The sequence below is a fragment of the Anolis sagrei genome, chromosome 5, assembly GCF_037176765.1.
Source record: "Anolis sagrei isolate rAnoSag1 chromosome 5, rAnoSag1.mat, whole genome shotgun sequence".
NCBI classification, from domain to species: Eukaryota; Metazoa; Chordata; class Lepidosauria; order Squamata; family Dactyloidae; genus Anolis; species Anolis sagrei.
Window position 1 is genome coordinate 84,829,715 of NC_090025.1, and position 14,425 is coordinate 84,844,139.

The 14,425-nt window shown below is 43.7% G+C and overlaps 1 protein-coding gene across 4 annotated transcripts in view; it reads left to right on the plus strand.

The window, feature by feature from the left end:
* Positions 1-242: 242 nt before the first annotated feature.
* The window catches only part of RELN (reelin), a 375,263-nt gene continuing 361,080 nt past the window's right edge, over positions 243-14,425 (plus strand). For all 4 annotated transcript variants that reach the window (XM_067468825.1, XM_060778339.2, XM_060778338.2 and 1 more), the window contains exon 1: positions 243-926. In XM_067468825.1, coding sequence (XP_067324926.1) covers positions 638-926 — 289 coding nt within the window. In that variant the 5' untranslated portion in view covers positions 243-637. The remainder of the gene's footprint in view (positions 927-14,425) is intronic.

Genomic DNA, 14,425 nt, shown 5'->3' on the forward strand with positions numbered 1-14,425 from the left:
AAAGCAGCAGCCCGCGGCCGAAGTCCCCCTACCAGCTCCTGGATTGGCAACCAGGGAAAGAAAGAAAAAATAGGAAGAAAGAAAGGACTCCTCACTGTCCGAGTCTTCCTACCAAAGGGGGAGGGGCGTAGAGAGCAATTATTCCCAGCTATAGCAATTTGTCTCCCTTTTTCACTTCATCTTTCCCGCCGGAGTGACAGACGGGGAGGGGAAGGGAGGAGGGAGGGAGGAGGAAGCGCGCGCGAGGGAGTGAGTGAGTGAGGGAGGGAGGGAGAGAGAGCGGGCGCGCGCCTCTTCTAGCCTTGTCAGTCACCCGAGGCGCTGCCCGGCTAGTCCTCACACAAGTTGCCCTCGAGACTGAGAGAGAGAGGGAGAGAGAGAGAGGGGCGGGAAAGAGGAGCCGCCTGCCGCCCCCGTGCCGGCTTTAAGAAGGTGTGAGGAGACTGAAAGAGACTGAGGAGCGCCAGCGGGCAGGCAGGCAGCGCGTGGCCCTCCGCGGCGCGCGCCACTTGAGCGTCCGGAGCGGGCAAACTTCTCTCTCTCGCCTCAAAGTTGGGCTGCTCGGCCCCGCCTCGTCCGCGCGCCAGGCTCTGCATGACCCCGAGGAGCCGGAGGAGCCCCGCGCACCCCTCAGAGCATGCCGCGCCCGCGTTTCCTCACCTCAGGAGGAGACGGGGGCATGGGAGCAGGGGGCCGGGGGACCCCCAGGTGGGCGCTGCAGTCGCTGCTGCTGTTTGGGGCGCTGCTGGGGGCCTCGCGCGGGGCCCGGCCGGCCTCGGCGGGCTACTACCCGCGCTTCTCGCCCTTCTTCTTCCTCTGCACCCACCACGGGGAGCTGGGCGGCGACGGCGAGCAAGGAGAGGTGCTCATTTCCCTCCACCTGGCCGGGAACCCCACCTTCTATGTGCCGGGACAAGAGTATCACGGTGAGCGGCGGGGGAAAGGGCAGCGGGTGGGGAGGGGAATGGAGGGGGTCTCTCTGTGTGGAAAACACCTCTCTTGGGTCTTCTGAAACTGTGAGGGACTCCCTCCTGCTCCCAGGCCCCTTCCAAACAGCTGGATAAAGTCCACACTGAACTGGATTATATGGCAGTGTGGACACAAATAATCCAGTCCAAAGCAGACAGGCCTGTAGCGAGGGGGTGGTTTTAGGGGTTCAACCCCCCCCCCCGAAATGTTTCAGATTTTTTTAAAAAAAACCTGGTTTACTCATGAATTTTGGAGCCCCCGGTGGCGCAGTGGGTTAAAGCACTGAGCTGCTGAGCTTGTTGATCGAAAGGTCGCAGGTTCAATTCCGGGGAGCGGCGTGAGCTTCCGCTGTCAGTCCTAGCTTCTGCCAACCTATCAGTTCGAAAACATGCAAAATGTGAGTAGATCAATAGGTACCGCTCCGGTGGGAAGGTAACGGCGCTCCATGCAGTCATGCTGGCCACATGACCTTGGAGGTGTCTACGGACAGCGCTGGCTCTTCGGCTTAGAAATGGAGATGAGCATCACACCCCAGAGTCAGACATGACTGGACTTAATGTCAGGGGACTACCTTTACCTTTACCTTACTCATGAATTTTAACTGGTTAACCAAATCCCCATGCTAAGTCTATGAGATGCAAAAAATTAAGAGTCTCTCCAGAACTGCAAGCAGTATCTCAAGCAAATATTGACGATTTATTCACACTGTCATTACTTACAGCAATAGCCGATGTAGTGAAGCAACCGAGTTGGGTGTGTGTGTGTGTTGAATGCTCTCATTAAGGAGGCCAGACTTGGTGGAGGTGGTTGACAGGGGCAGAGCTGCAGGCTATTGAAGGTTGCTCTGCCCCCTTCTGTGCTTTTTGCTTCAGCGTGAGCTAGGAGGCAGGTTTCAGCCCCCCCCCCCCGAAATTTTCAAACACCCCCCCCCCCTTGCCAAAATTGTCAACCCTCCCTGAATTTTTTTTCTGGCTACGGCCCTGAAAGCAGATATTGTGGATGATCTGTGGTTATTCCAATGTGCCTTCAGTGATTGAGTGTAAGATTCTCCCTGACCACACTTTGCACAAAATGTCCTAAGACGCACTTTATTTTATGGGTTGTGCAAAGAAATCCTTCCTCAGGAGACCATGAAAATGAACAAAATCTGGCTACCAGTATTCTCTAACTCTAAAATTATCATCATCAGGCATGTAGCCGGGGGGGGGGGGGGGGGGGCTTGAGGGGCTTCAGCCCCCCCCCCCCCAAATTCTCATGGTGGTCCACGAGAAGGCCTTACTGGTACATTATTTAAACTGTTATGTATTGGGGTAATGATACAAAAGGTTTGCTAGGCTAGACCCTCTTTCACTCAGACTCAGCCCCCCCCCTCGAAACTCAGCCCCCCCAACCCCTCCTGAAAAAAATTCACCCCCCCCCCCCCAAAACGAAATCCTGGCTATGGGCCTGCTTGAGGGGCTTCACCCCCCCCCCCGAAATTCTCATGATGGTTCGCAAAAAGGCCTTACTGGTGCATTATTTAAACTGTTATTTTTATTCATATCATGATCTGATCACCATACTCAATATATCCCATATGCATGGGGGTATTGGGGTAACAATACAAAAGGTTTGCTAGGATGGACCCTCTTTCACTCAGACTCGCCCCTCCCCCCTTGCACTGTGCTACTCTGCTGCTGAGTATGCATGCCAAGTGTGGAACACATCTCACCACGCTAAAACAGTGGACGTGGCTCTGAATGAGACATGCTGCATTATCACGGGGTGTCTGCGCCCTACACCACTGGAGAGATTACGCTGCTTAGCCAGTATTGCACCACCTGACATCTACCGGGAAGTAGCAGCCAATAGTGAAAGGACCAAGACAGAGACATCTCCAGCTCATCCCCTGTTTGGGTATCAGCCAGCACGTCAACGACTTAAATCTAGAAATAGTTTTCTAAGATCTACAGAGACACTCGCTGGAACACCTCAGCAAGCGAGAGTCCAAAAGTGGCAGGCTCAAACCCAGCACCTCAACCAATGGCTGATACCAAATGAGAGACTCCCCCCTGGGCACACAGAGGACTGGGCAACTTGGAAGGCGCTGAACAGACTGCGCTCTGGTACCACGAGATGCAGAGCCAAACTTCAGAATGGGGCTACAAAGTGGAATCCTCGACATGCGAGTACGGAGAGGAGCAAACCACTGACCACCTGCTGCAATGCAACCTGAGCCCTGCCACATGCACAATGGAGGACCTTCTTGCAGCAACACCAGAAGCACTCCAAGTGGCCAGATACTGGTCAAAGGACATTTAACCAACTACCAAACTCACAAGTTTTGTATTTGTCTGTTTGTTTGCTTTGTTCTGTTAGAAATGTAATATAATGGATTGGTTGCTCTGACACAACAAATAAATAACCCCCCCCCCCCGAAACAAACTCAGCCCCCCCCCCCTCCCGAATTGAAATCCTGGCTCCTCCTTATAAGTTGCACTGTCCTATTTCCCAGTGTTTTTAATATTTTTTTAAATAATTTTATCCATGCATCTGGCCCTGCCTAGTGAAATTCCCTGTGTTTTTAATGTTTGATTTTATATTGTTGTGTTGTATATTGTTTTGATTTTGCATTTTATGTATTTTGCTCATTTTATTGTTTGTATTGTATCGATGGGCGTGGCCTCATGTAAGCCGCACTGAGTCCCCCTGGGGGAGCTGGAACGGGGTATAAATAAAGTTTTTTTATTATTATTACTATTATCTGCCCCTGGTGGCGCAGTGGGTTAAACCCCTGTGCCGGCAGGACTGAAGACCGACAGGTTGCAGGTTTGAATCCGGGGAGAGGAGGATGAGCTCCCTCTATCAGCTCCAGCTCCTCATATGGGGACATGAGAGAAGCCTCCCACAAGCATGATAAAAACATCAAATCATCCAGGCATCCCCTAGGCAACGTCCTAGCAGACTGCCAATTCTCTCACACCAGAAGCGACTTGCTCCTGACATGACAAAAAAAAAATCTGCCTTGAAATTCTGGTTTATATGGTGTGGAGGGACCACCTGGAAACTCAAAGTCAACCTTGGTCCCTTCCACACAGCCACAAAATCCTGCAAATCTCTTGGGAAGACAAGTGTGCTGGAAGAAGCAAAGACCACCAGCATTGAAGCGATGGGCCTCCGTCATCAACTCCTCTGGACCGGTCATGTTGTCTGGATGCCCGACCACCGTCTCCCAAAGCAGTTGCTCTATTCCGAACTCAAGAACGGAAAACAGAATGCTGGTGGACAGGAAAAGAGATTTAAAGATGGAAAAGAGATTTAAACTGGGAAGACCTAGCCCTTGGGCGCTCCACCTGGAGGTCCTGGAACGATTCCATCAGCGCTGCCTCTGAAAAATCCTGCAAATCTCTTGGGAAGACAGGCGGACAAATGTCAGCGTGCTGGAAGAAACAAAGACCACCAGCATTGAAGCTATGGTCCTCCGTCATCAACTCCTCTGGACCAGTCACGTTGTCTGGATGCCCGACCATCGTCTCCCAAAGCAGTTGCTTTACTCCGAACTCAAGAACGGAAAACAGAATGTTGGTGGGCAGGAAAAGAGATTTAAAGATGGGATCAAAGCCAACCTTAAAAACTCTGGCATAGACACTGAGAACTGGGAAGCCCTGGCCCTTGAGCGCTCCAGCTGGAGGTCAGCTGTGACCAGCAGTGCTGTAGAATCTGAAGAGGCACAAATGGAGGGTGAAAGAGAAAAACGTGCTAAGAGGAAGGCGTGTCAAGCCAACCGGTACCGCCTTCCACCTGGAAACCAATGCCCACACTGTGGGATATGCAGATCAAGAATAGGGCTCCACAGTCACCTACGAACCCACCAGTACACTGATCTTGGAGGACTATCCTACTCAGATAACGAGGGATCGCCTAAGAGAGAGATAACCCAGGATATCAAGGCAGAAAATCCCACAATATCTGCTTTGAACTGGATTATCTGAGCCCATACTGTCATATATTCCAGTTCAAAGCAGATAATGTGGGATATTATTCAGCTGTGTGGAAGGGGCTCCAGAATATCAAGGCCAATAATCCATAATATCTCCTTTGAACTGGATTATCTCAGTCCACACTGCCATATAATCCAGTTCAATGTGGATTTTATACAGCTATGTGGAAGGGGCCCTTTGAAGTCTTTGGGGAAGAAAGGTGTTTTTGTTCGCTTGTTAGTCTTACATGTATACCCCGCTCTTTCCACCCGTTGACTCTTAATTTACAGATGGGAATCAAAAGGAACTCCCACTCCTTTGCCAGAGAATCCGTTCCATCCCTTGCTCTCAGGCCCCTTTCGCACAGCTGTATAAAATCCACATATGGCAGTGTGGAGTCAGATAACCCAGTTCAAAGCAGATATTGTGGATTATCAGCTTTGGGATTCTGGGTTATATGGCTGTGTGGAAGGGCCCTCAATGTAACCCCCCCCCCCCTTTGAAAGAGAAAGTCAATACCCCTCCCCGCCCTTCTGTGTCCCCATTTCTCCCTTTCCCCTCCCTGTAGCTTGATTCTTCCAAGATCTTTAGAGCTTTTGTGTGTACACTCCCTTCCACACAGCCATATAACTCAGAATATCAAGGCAGATAATCCACAATAGCTGCTTTGAACTGGGTTATCTGAGTCCACACTGGCATGTAATGTGGATTTTATACAGCTGTGTGGAAGGGGCCAGTGTCATCCTCCTTTCATTTTAAAGGGAAAGTCATTACCTCTCCTTCTGTGGCCCCTTCCACTTTTGGAGACAATCAGTCTTAAATTGAGGTATTTTAGTAAGATCAATGGTTATAATATTTTTAATGCTTTTATGTTGACGTTATATGTTTTCAGTAATTGCAATGGTTCTATTGTAATTTATGTTAATTTGACCTATGTCCTTTTTGTATTGTTTTAACTATTACTTGCTGTAAGCCACCCTGAGTCCCTTCCAGGAAAGGGGGCAGAATATAAATAAAATGTATTATTATTATTATTAAAATCCACATTAAACTGGGATATATGACAGTGTGGACTCAGATAATCCAGTTCAAAGCAGATATTGTGAATTAGCTGCCTCGATATTCTGGGTTATATGGCTGTGTGGAAGGGCCAACTGTTTTCACTTGTCCCATTTTTTCCTGTAGCTTGAGTCTTACACAGTCTTTAGAGTTTTGTGCATCTGCTCTTTACATGAAAACGAGGCATTTTTGTTTTTGTCGCTTGAAACCTTTTCAATACAGGCAGTCTCTGAGTTACAAACATCTGATTTACAAATGACTCATTGTTGCAAACAGGGATGAGACAACAATAAGTGAGAGAAATCTACTCTTTGGAAAGGAAATTAACTCCTGAAAGAGTTATTGTGGGGAAAAGGTGTCTCCACTGAAGATTTCCCACCAATCCTTGTTTCCACTATAAGCCACATATTTCAAAATCCAATGATCACAGGAACAGAAAGTGAAGTGAAATCTTCTGAACAGGGGCACAGACAGCAAAACAAACCTTTCCCAGTGCTATCCAAAGCTTACACACACACACACACACACACACACACACACACGATTGGAGTTAAATTTAAAAAATGCACCTGTTCTGACTTACATATAAATTCAACTGAAGAACAAACCTACAGAACTCATCTTGGTTGTAACTTGGGGACTGCCTGTAAATGGCAACAATTTGGCTGACAAAGTTTGAGCTCTTGTCTAGTGCAGAGAAGGGTGGTGTTATGAGAAGTTAGTGTTGTGCAATAGCAAGAAAACATTTTGTCTTCACATACATAGGGCTACAACTTTTTTAAAAGCATAATAAGGTCTAAAACTTGAGGCTTGTTTTGGGTGCATTTATTAAAACCAACATGACAATCCATTTCCAAACACTCATCCACTCAAAAGCTGGTATGGACTGACAGGGAGAGATTTTGGAGTCTTAGAGATTAAGGCCAAAGAGACCTGGGTCCAAATGCTTCTTCAAATGCTGGTTGCATCTGGATTATCTTGGACCACCCATTATCTCTTAGCCTAAGCTGCCTCTGAGTGTCTTGTTTAAATGAAGACCCAACCTCAGGACACCTTGAGAAAAGGGTGGAGTGGAAGGAGTTGTAAATGCACTATTGGTTAATAATTGTTCAAACATTTAATTGTAGGACTATAATGTGTCCAGATATGTTATGTTAAGTTTTGGACTATGACTCTGAAGATCAGGGTTCAATTCCCCGCTGGGCCATAAAAACCACTGGCAAGTCACACATCTCTTCTAAACAAATCTTGACAGGAAAACCCTGTGATAAGTCTGAAATGACTAGGAGACATACAACAATCTGAAAGACAGATTGAAGGAGTGATGGGTTCGAATTATTCTAAAAGCTGTGGAACATGAGGCTAAAACATTTACTCAAAAGTAAATGCTACTGAGTTGGATGCAATTCATTCTTGAGCCTGGTGCTGCTTGCTTTGGTGGAAATTTCACTGAAGCTTGTGGGATTTGTGTCTGAACAAATATGATTAAGATTGCACTCTGTTGGCCTAATTGTTGGTTTTAAGTATGGAATGATGTTAAACATTTGATATGGCTGTGTTTGGGCAGGCATTTTATATATTGTGATCTACCCAGATTGTTCATAAGAGAATGGGATTCAAATGTTAATTTTAAATAAAGAGACAGGTGCCGTTGGCTACTTTTCCTGTGACAGAGATTTAACACATTATTATTTGATTGATTTAATTAGAACTTTAAAAACATTTAGTTGTTGAGGACCTGCTCCGATAGAAGCTGTTGGTTGGTGTTGCCTGTAGGTAATTTCAAGCTTGTCTGTTTGCTTTAACTGTGACCTAGAAGGGAAATAAATGATTATTACTAGTAAAGATTGTGCATTATATATGACAGAAATTACAAAGATGAATGAATCCTTGCGGGCTCCTTTCTTTTTTGCTCCCATTCCATCAAGAGTAGCAGACGTCGACTAGCCTAGAGTGGGTTTTATTTCTCTTGTCTCCAGCTGTGTGTTAAAATCTGTACTACTCTGATGTATGTGAAACTCACTGGTACCTTTCCCTTGGGATGCATGTAGCTATTGTTCAAATGAAATTCTACTTCAGGAGAATCATGCAAGAGCTAATCCAAAGCTCTAAGGATTTGGAAGAGAGACTTACCACTCTCTTCAGTGGCCTTTGCTATCTCCCCTCATCCCGCTGCTCCTAAATAGAAAGTAGTTCCTTTGCTTGGAAAATGCACACAGAAAGAGTTGAGTGGTGCCATTTGAAGGTCACCCATTAACTTCCATAAGAATGATCAGCCAATATGATTGTGACATAAGCTTGACCCCAGAAGTGATTGAGCTTTGTCACTCAGTGTGACCTCAAGGAGGGGAATCATTTTGACTATAAATGCTGAAAGTGAGACTGTTAGGTCAGGCACTGAAAGCTGAGTTCAGTGAACCAATCAAGTTTTATTGGAAGATCCTGCATTGTTCTTAATTCTACACTCCCCCCCCCCCCCCGCACCTCCTTTGTGGAAATGGACAAGCTCTAGTTGCTAGTCTGAAGTGGATTTCTCATAGAATGTGTGTTTTCCTTTTCTTTCCTGAAAGAGTGAAATATGCTTTTTTGTTGTTGAGCTGTTCTTTCATTCCATTTCTCACCGGTTTCCTAGCATTTTTCTGGCCTTGTTCCTTTTTGCTTTTTCTTTTAACTGTAATTTATCTCTTGATTGTCATCCAGAAGTTATTGGTAGTAGGAATGGGAGCATTGTTTGGGTGACCCAACAGAAGAGCACTGAGAGGAGAGAGGTTGTGGCTGTCAGTAGCAAGCCAAGGAATGTGGTAGTAGTAATCCTGATATAAACAGGATGGAGGCATGCATCAGATGTGGCCAGGGAATAATGTGCAAAAAATATACGGGAGGCCAGGACGGTATGTGCTGTGCAGATTTTGTCAAAACCACCTCCCACATGCAATCATATCAAGGTAGCTTATTGCCATCAAGTGTGATGGAAAACAATGTTCCTTCACCACTACTGAGACAAATGCAGTCTGCTCAGTTTTTGAATGTTGGTCACCACAAGCAGCAAAATGCTTTGGGCTGGTTACTGTGCATCACAGGTAAACTGTGATGACAACTTGGATACGTTATTCTGTCCTGTTTCCACTGCCCTCTCCTGGCAGCATATATGTTCATAACCACCCAGATCTTGCAAATTGCCTTGTGCTGGCAACAAGCACACCAACTACCTCAAGCACCACCAGTCTCATTATTTCCCCCTTGAAGCTTGAAATAAGATGTTTACATTATCATTAATATTTATCACTATGACCTATTATCTTTAGTTTTAATATAAACTACTGCTTTGGGATATGCTTCTAGTGTTCCTCAGATCTGTGTGTCTATGTGTGCACATCTGTATATAGACATCTATACTCTCTCAATACAGCTCATCCATTGATAAAGACAGAGATTGCCTAGTACAGTCATTACCTTCACATTTGTGCGTTTGATTTTTACATATTTGATTATCCACAGATTTTATAAAATGTTATCTCTAGAAATCTATAGGTCTTCTAGTGTGATTCTGTGGTCAACTTCTGCTAGACACCTCACAAGGAACCTGTAGATCCTCTGGTGCAATTTTGTGGTCAAGTTCCAGCAGAAATTGCATATAGAGTCATTCTGGAGGACCTAGAGATTCCCTGAGAGGTGTTTAAAAAAGCAGATTTTTATTTTCAGTTTTCACTTCTACAGGGGTCCAGTGCCCATAACACCCACAAATGTGTAGGATTAACTGTACACTGATCCTAAACATATGTACGTAAAATGCATTGACAGAGCCACATTTCCTATACAGCCTCAGAGACTGGGAGAGAGGGAACTATTTATATATTTATTTATTTACGATATTTCTATCCCACCTTTCTCAAACCCAAAGGTAACTCAAGGTGGCTTACAGCCAGGCAGCAATTTGATGCCTAACAATATACAATTAACAGAATTAAAATACATTCAATAAAACGTATAAAACCAATGACTTCATTGTTAGTCTCATTGTCCATAAATTGTCATCTGTGCCATTCCAGTGGTCACTTTCATCTAATACCGTGTTTGACTGTTGCATTAGACTCCGAAGGCTTGTTCAAATAGCCACATTTTCACTTTTTTCCAGAACGTCAAGAGGGAGGGGGTTGATCTAATATCCTTGGGGAGGACATTCCACAACTGAGGGGTCACCACTGAGAAGACCCTGTCTCTCACCAATTGCGCCTTCAAAGAAGGAAGGACCGAAAGCAGGGCCTCCCCAGACAATCTTAAACTCTTAGGTGGTTCATAGGGAGATATATGTTCGGACAGGTAAGCTGGGCTTGAACCATTTAGAGCTTTCTAGGCTAAAGCCAGAAATTTTGATTGTGCCTGGTAGCAAACTGGCAGCCAGTGGAGTTGGCATAAATGGGGGGGTTGTATGCTCCCTGAACGTCACTCTGGTGAGCAATCTGGCTGCCACCCATTGGACCATTTGAAGGTTCCAAACAGTCTTCAAAGGCAACCCCACGTAGAGCGTGTTGCGTAGTCTATACGGGATGTAACATATGTGAGAGAAAGAGAAGTGGGATAGAGAGGAAGCAATGCTGGCATTAATGTGTGCCACTAGTCATGTTTGGCTGAGTGATTGGGAAGAGTCCATAAAACTTTTCAAACTCTGTTGATTTCACTACTTTCATGATCCATCTTCATATAAGTAAAGTTAAAGATAACTTTGAAATTAGTTAAATAGTTAATGGATGGTGATAAAAACCTTGCTCTCAAAATCTTGATCATATACAGGATTTGTTGTTGTTATTGCCTATTTAAAACACCAGGCACATTACTTTCATCACCAATTCCATTTTAAAAACAAGCAGTTTAAACAAATACTGAAGTTTATGTAAAGTTTCCAGAGCTACCGTATTGTAAGAGATGTCCCTTATTAGATTTCCAAAAAGCTTGCTTCTTATCGGACTGGCAACTGTCTCATATTACAAGGGATATAAATTGTTGAGAGTTGGATGCCCCCAAATCCTGTTTTATTATTTAGGCGGGGGGGGGGGGGTGTAAAGCAGATGTGCGTATATCATGTAATTTGTGAATGTGGACAATATATTAATATTACAGGGAAATGTGTAGCTAAGTTAAGTGAAACCAATAATTTGTGTTAGGTACTTCCTAGTGGTTACTTCTTGATTGTCAACTCTGCATGATTGTCCCTTATAAGCTATTTTGAAAATTTGGCAACACTATATCTATGTCAAGAGATTTATGGAAAGAAACAGAAAAAAGATTACTTTTAATAACAATAATGTCAAGAGGTGCTGTCAGTTATATGTGCATGTATTTGATTAACTAATTATGTTTTTACTCAACTGACTATATGTTTCTTTTATAGCTTTGCCTTTAAAAGCTATGACCATTTTGGCTTAAACAGAATATACAGAAATGTGCGCATGTGCTTTCAAGTCACGTGTCAACTTGTGGCAACTTCATGAATTTTTCATAGAGTTTTTTAGGCAAGGAAAGTTTTCAAAAGGTAAAGTGTGTATACGGAATTATATCTTAATGTCTAAACACTATCTTGCGGTGAATGCTTATGTATACCCAAATAATAAACATGGGCCAAGTGAAGTTTCTGATGAGCATAATAAATTAACTCATAGTTTTCACAGATGAGATTTAAATCAACTTTATTTTAAATTATTCCAAAAATGAATACAAAACCCACAACTTCAGTAATTTACATTAGTTTTTTCTTTTGAAATCTCTTGAGGCACAAGGATTAGATGATGGTCTAAAATGGATTTCTTAGTACAGAGGGAGCTCAGAATGAAAAACAAAGAAATTGAGAAAGTCAACTGAAATATATGCTTTTTTGGTTAAACTCTTCTTTGTACTGTAATTGTCAGCACAGAGCAAATGAGACTCTGAGGGCCCATCCAGACAGGCCAAGATCCTGGGACCTGCCTCGGTTTTTACCGGAGACATTCAAACAAGTAAAAACGAATTACTTCGGAACAAACCAGGCTTCCCTGGTTTGTTCTAAATTAATTAGATACCCCATTAGATCTGGGTTTTCCTGAAAGTCCCAGGTCTAGTGGTGTATTGGGCCTGTGGGGACTCACTTCCGGGTATGCTGTGAGTCTCTGGGGGTGGGTCCCTATTGTCATTTTGCACCTTTTGGGCTCCTGGAAAATCCCTCCTTGCCCCCTCCCCACCCGGTCTCCTGGCACATCACCAGAAGGATGCAAGGATGAAACTTATGGTGGCCAGGTACATTTTACTTAACTTTTCAAGGTAAATTGGGAGGTTTTGGGGTGGCTGCATGTCATCCTGGTTTTAATTTTTTTCTCTGCCAGAAAAAACCCCTTTTTTTGGTCAGTGTGGGGACTCAAATCCATGCGGAAGCGGGTTTTTTAACTCACTTGGACAAGGATTTGAGTCCTGGGTGGAAGCGCCCTGAGGTGCAAATTATTGTTACTACCTTTAGGTTGCTGCTTATGACATGTTTATAGTTTAAAACAGTGGTTCCCAACCTTTTTTTGATCAGGGATCACGTGACCAGGGACCATTCTCCAACATTAGTACCAAAAGGGTTACGAATCAGTCAATTTTAGATTCAGTTTGTTATTTGTGGTGCTGATTCAGAAAACTCACATCAGCTCTAGTTTCTGATACGGAACATATGCCATCCAGTAGTCCCCCATCTGCTTGCTCACAAAAAACCATATTTAATAAGTCTTGGCACTATAAGAGGGTTTCACGAGACCAGTCGCTCCTGTTGCAACTGTGTAGTAATGGTGAGGTGGCAGACCATATTTTAGTTCTTGTGGACCACTGGTGGTCCATGGACCACAGATTGGGAACTACCGGTTTAAACACACTGGCAGCCCATGACCTGCAACAGATTGTGTGTGTGTGTGTGTGTGTGAACTTGTTACTTTGGGGTGAGGCATCTCACTTGTTTGGATCACCATGGATTTTAAGGATAAGGTAAACTAGGCCACCCCAAAACTGTGGAATGAGTTGCTGGAAGAGCTCTGACAACTGAACAAGCTGTTGAAATTTAAGACTCAAATGAAGACCTTCCAGCAGGCCTACCCAGTCAACTTTGAACCACGAGTTTTGAATCTGCATTCTGTTGCCGCGATATGTTGATTTTTGTGTATTTGGTGTATTTTTAAATAATCATTTGTTCTTATCTGTATATTAATATAGTATGTATTTTATGTTGATATGTTTTGGCTTTGTTGTACCCAACCTCGAGCTGTTAGGAGAAGCAGGTAACAAATAAAATGGATGAAGATTATGCAAACCTACTTGAGCCAGTGTCGCATAATGTAAGAATACTTTGCTAGGACTAGGTATACTAGGTAGCTAAGGGAGCAGACAACTCCTTGTTACAACAGTTTCAATTAGTATCAGCCTGTTTCTGGACACAATTCAAAGTGTTGGCTATGGCCTATAAAGATCTATACAGGTGTACTGAAGGAGCACATTCTCCCATATTACATCTTCTCAAGTTTGAAGGTTTTCAGAGAGCTCTTCTCTCTTTTCACTACTCTCTGTTCATAGGTATACAGGAGCTATTTTCTTGGTGACTGTTCCCAGGCTCCTACAGAAGACAGACTGCCCCTGTCTGTTGTGTCTTTCCAGCAGCATGTGAAGATATTTTGTTTTGACAGATTCTTTGGAGCTGTTTATTGGGAAATGGCTTTTAATTATGTGCCACATTGTCCATGTTTGTCACATTTAATAAACCATATTTTTCAGGTTGCTTTTTTATTTTGTGGATTATGCATCACTTAAACAGAATTTGGAAATCCCAAACGCTTCCAAAATAAAAAAAAATGTTTATATGGGTGACCATAAGGCCACCTTTGCTTTCTGATAGTTCAGTATACACAAACTTTGTTTCATGTATAAAATTACATACATGCTATGTATACATACATATACATACATGCTATGTATATAAAGTATATATGAAACATAAATGAATTTCATGTTCAAACTTAGTTCCCATCCCTTTATATATAAGTACATGTGATAAAACCGAAATCACAAATGCTTCTGGTCCCAAGCATTTCAGACAAAGGATACTCAGCTGTATCTGCTTTCATATTTGCAAAGCACTTCAAGTGACAGGGCTTAGAAAAAGGCAGGATATAAATAAATATTTAAATAAAATACACAAGTCCCAAATACCCACACAACTTATTTGTGACTTTGGGCCCATTTCTCTCTTTCAGACTCATCTACCTCACAAGATTTTTGAAGAAGACACAATTCATGTTGCATTGAGTTTCTAGGAGGAAATTTGGGGCATAGAAATGAATGTAAGAATAACTGAGTAACTCCCTTGAACATGGAACTTGCTTTCATGTCACTAATGGCAATGAACCTGCTGTGTTTTTAAATGAGTTATCCTATGGCTGAACTGT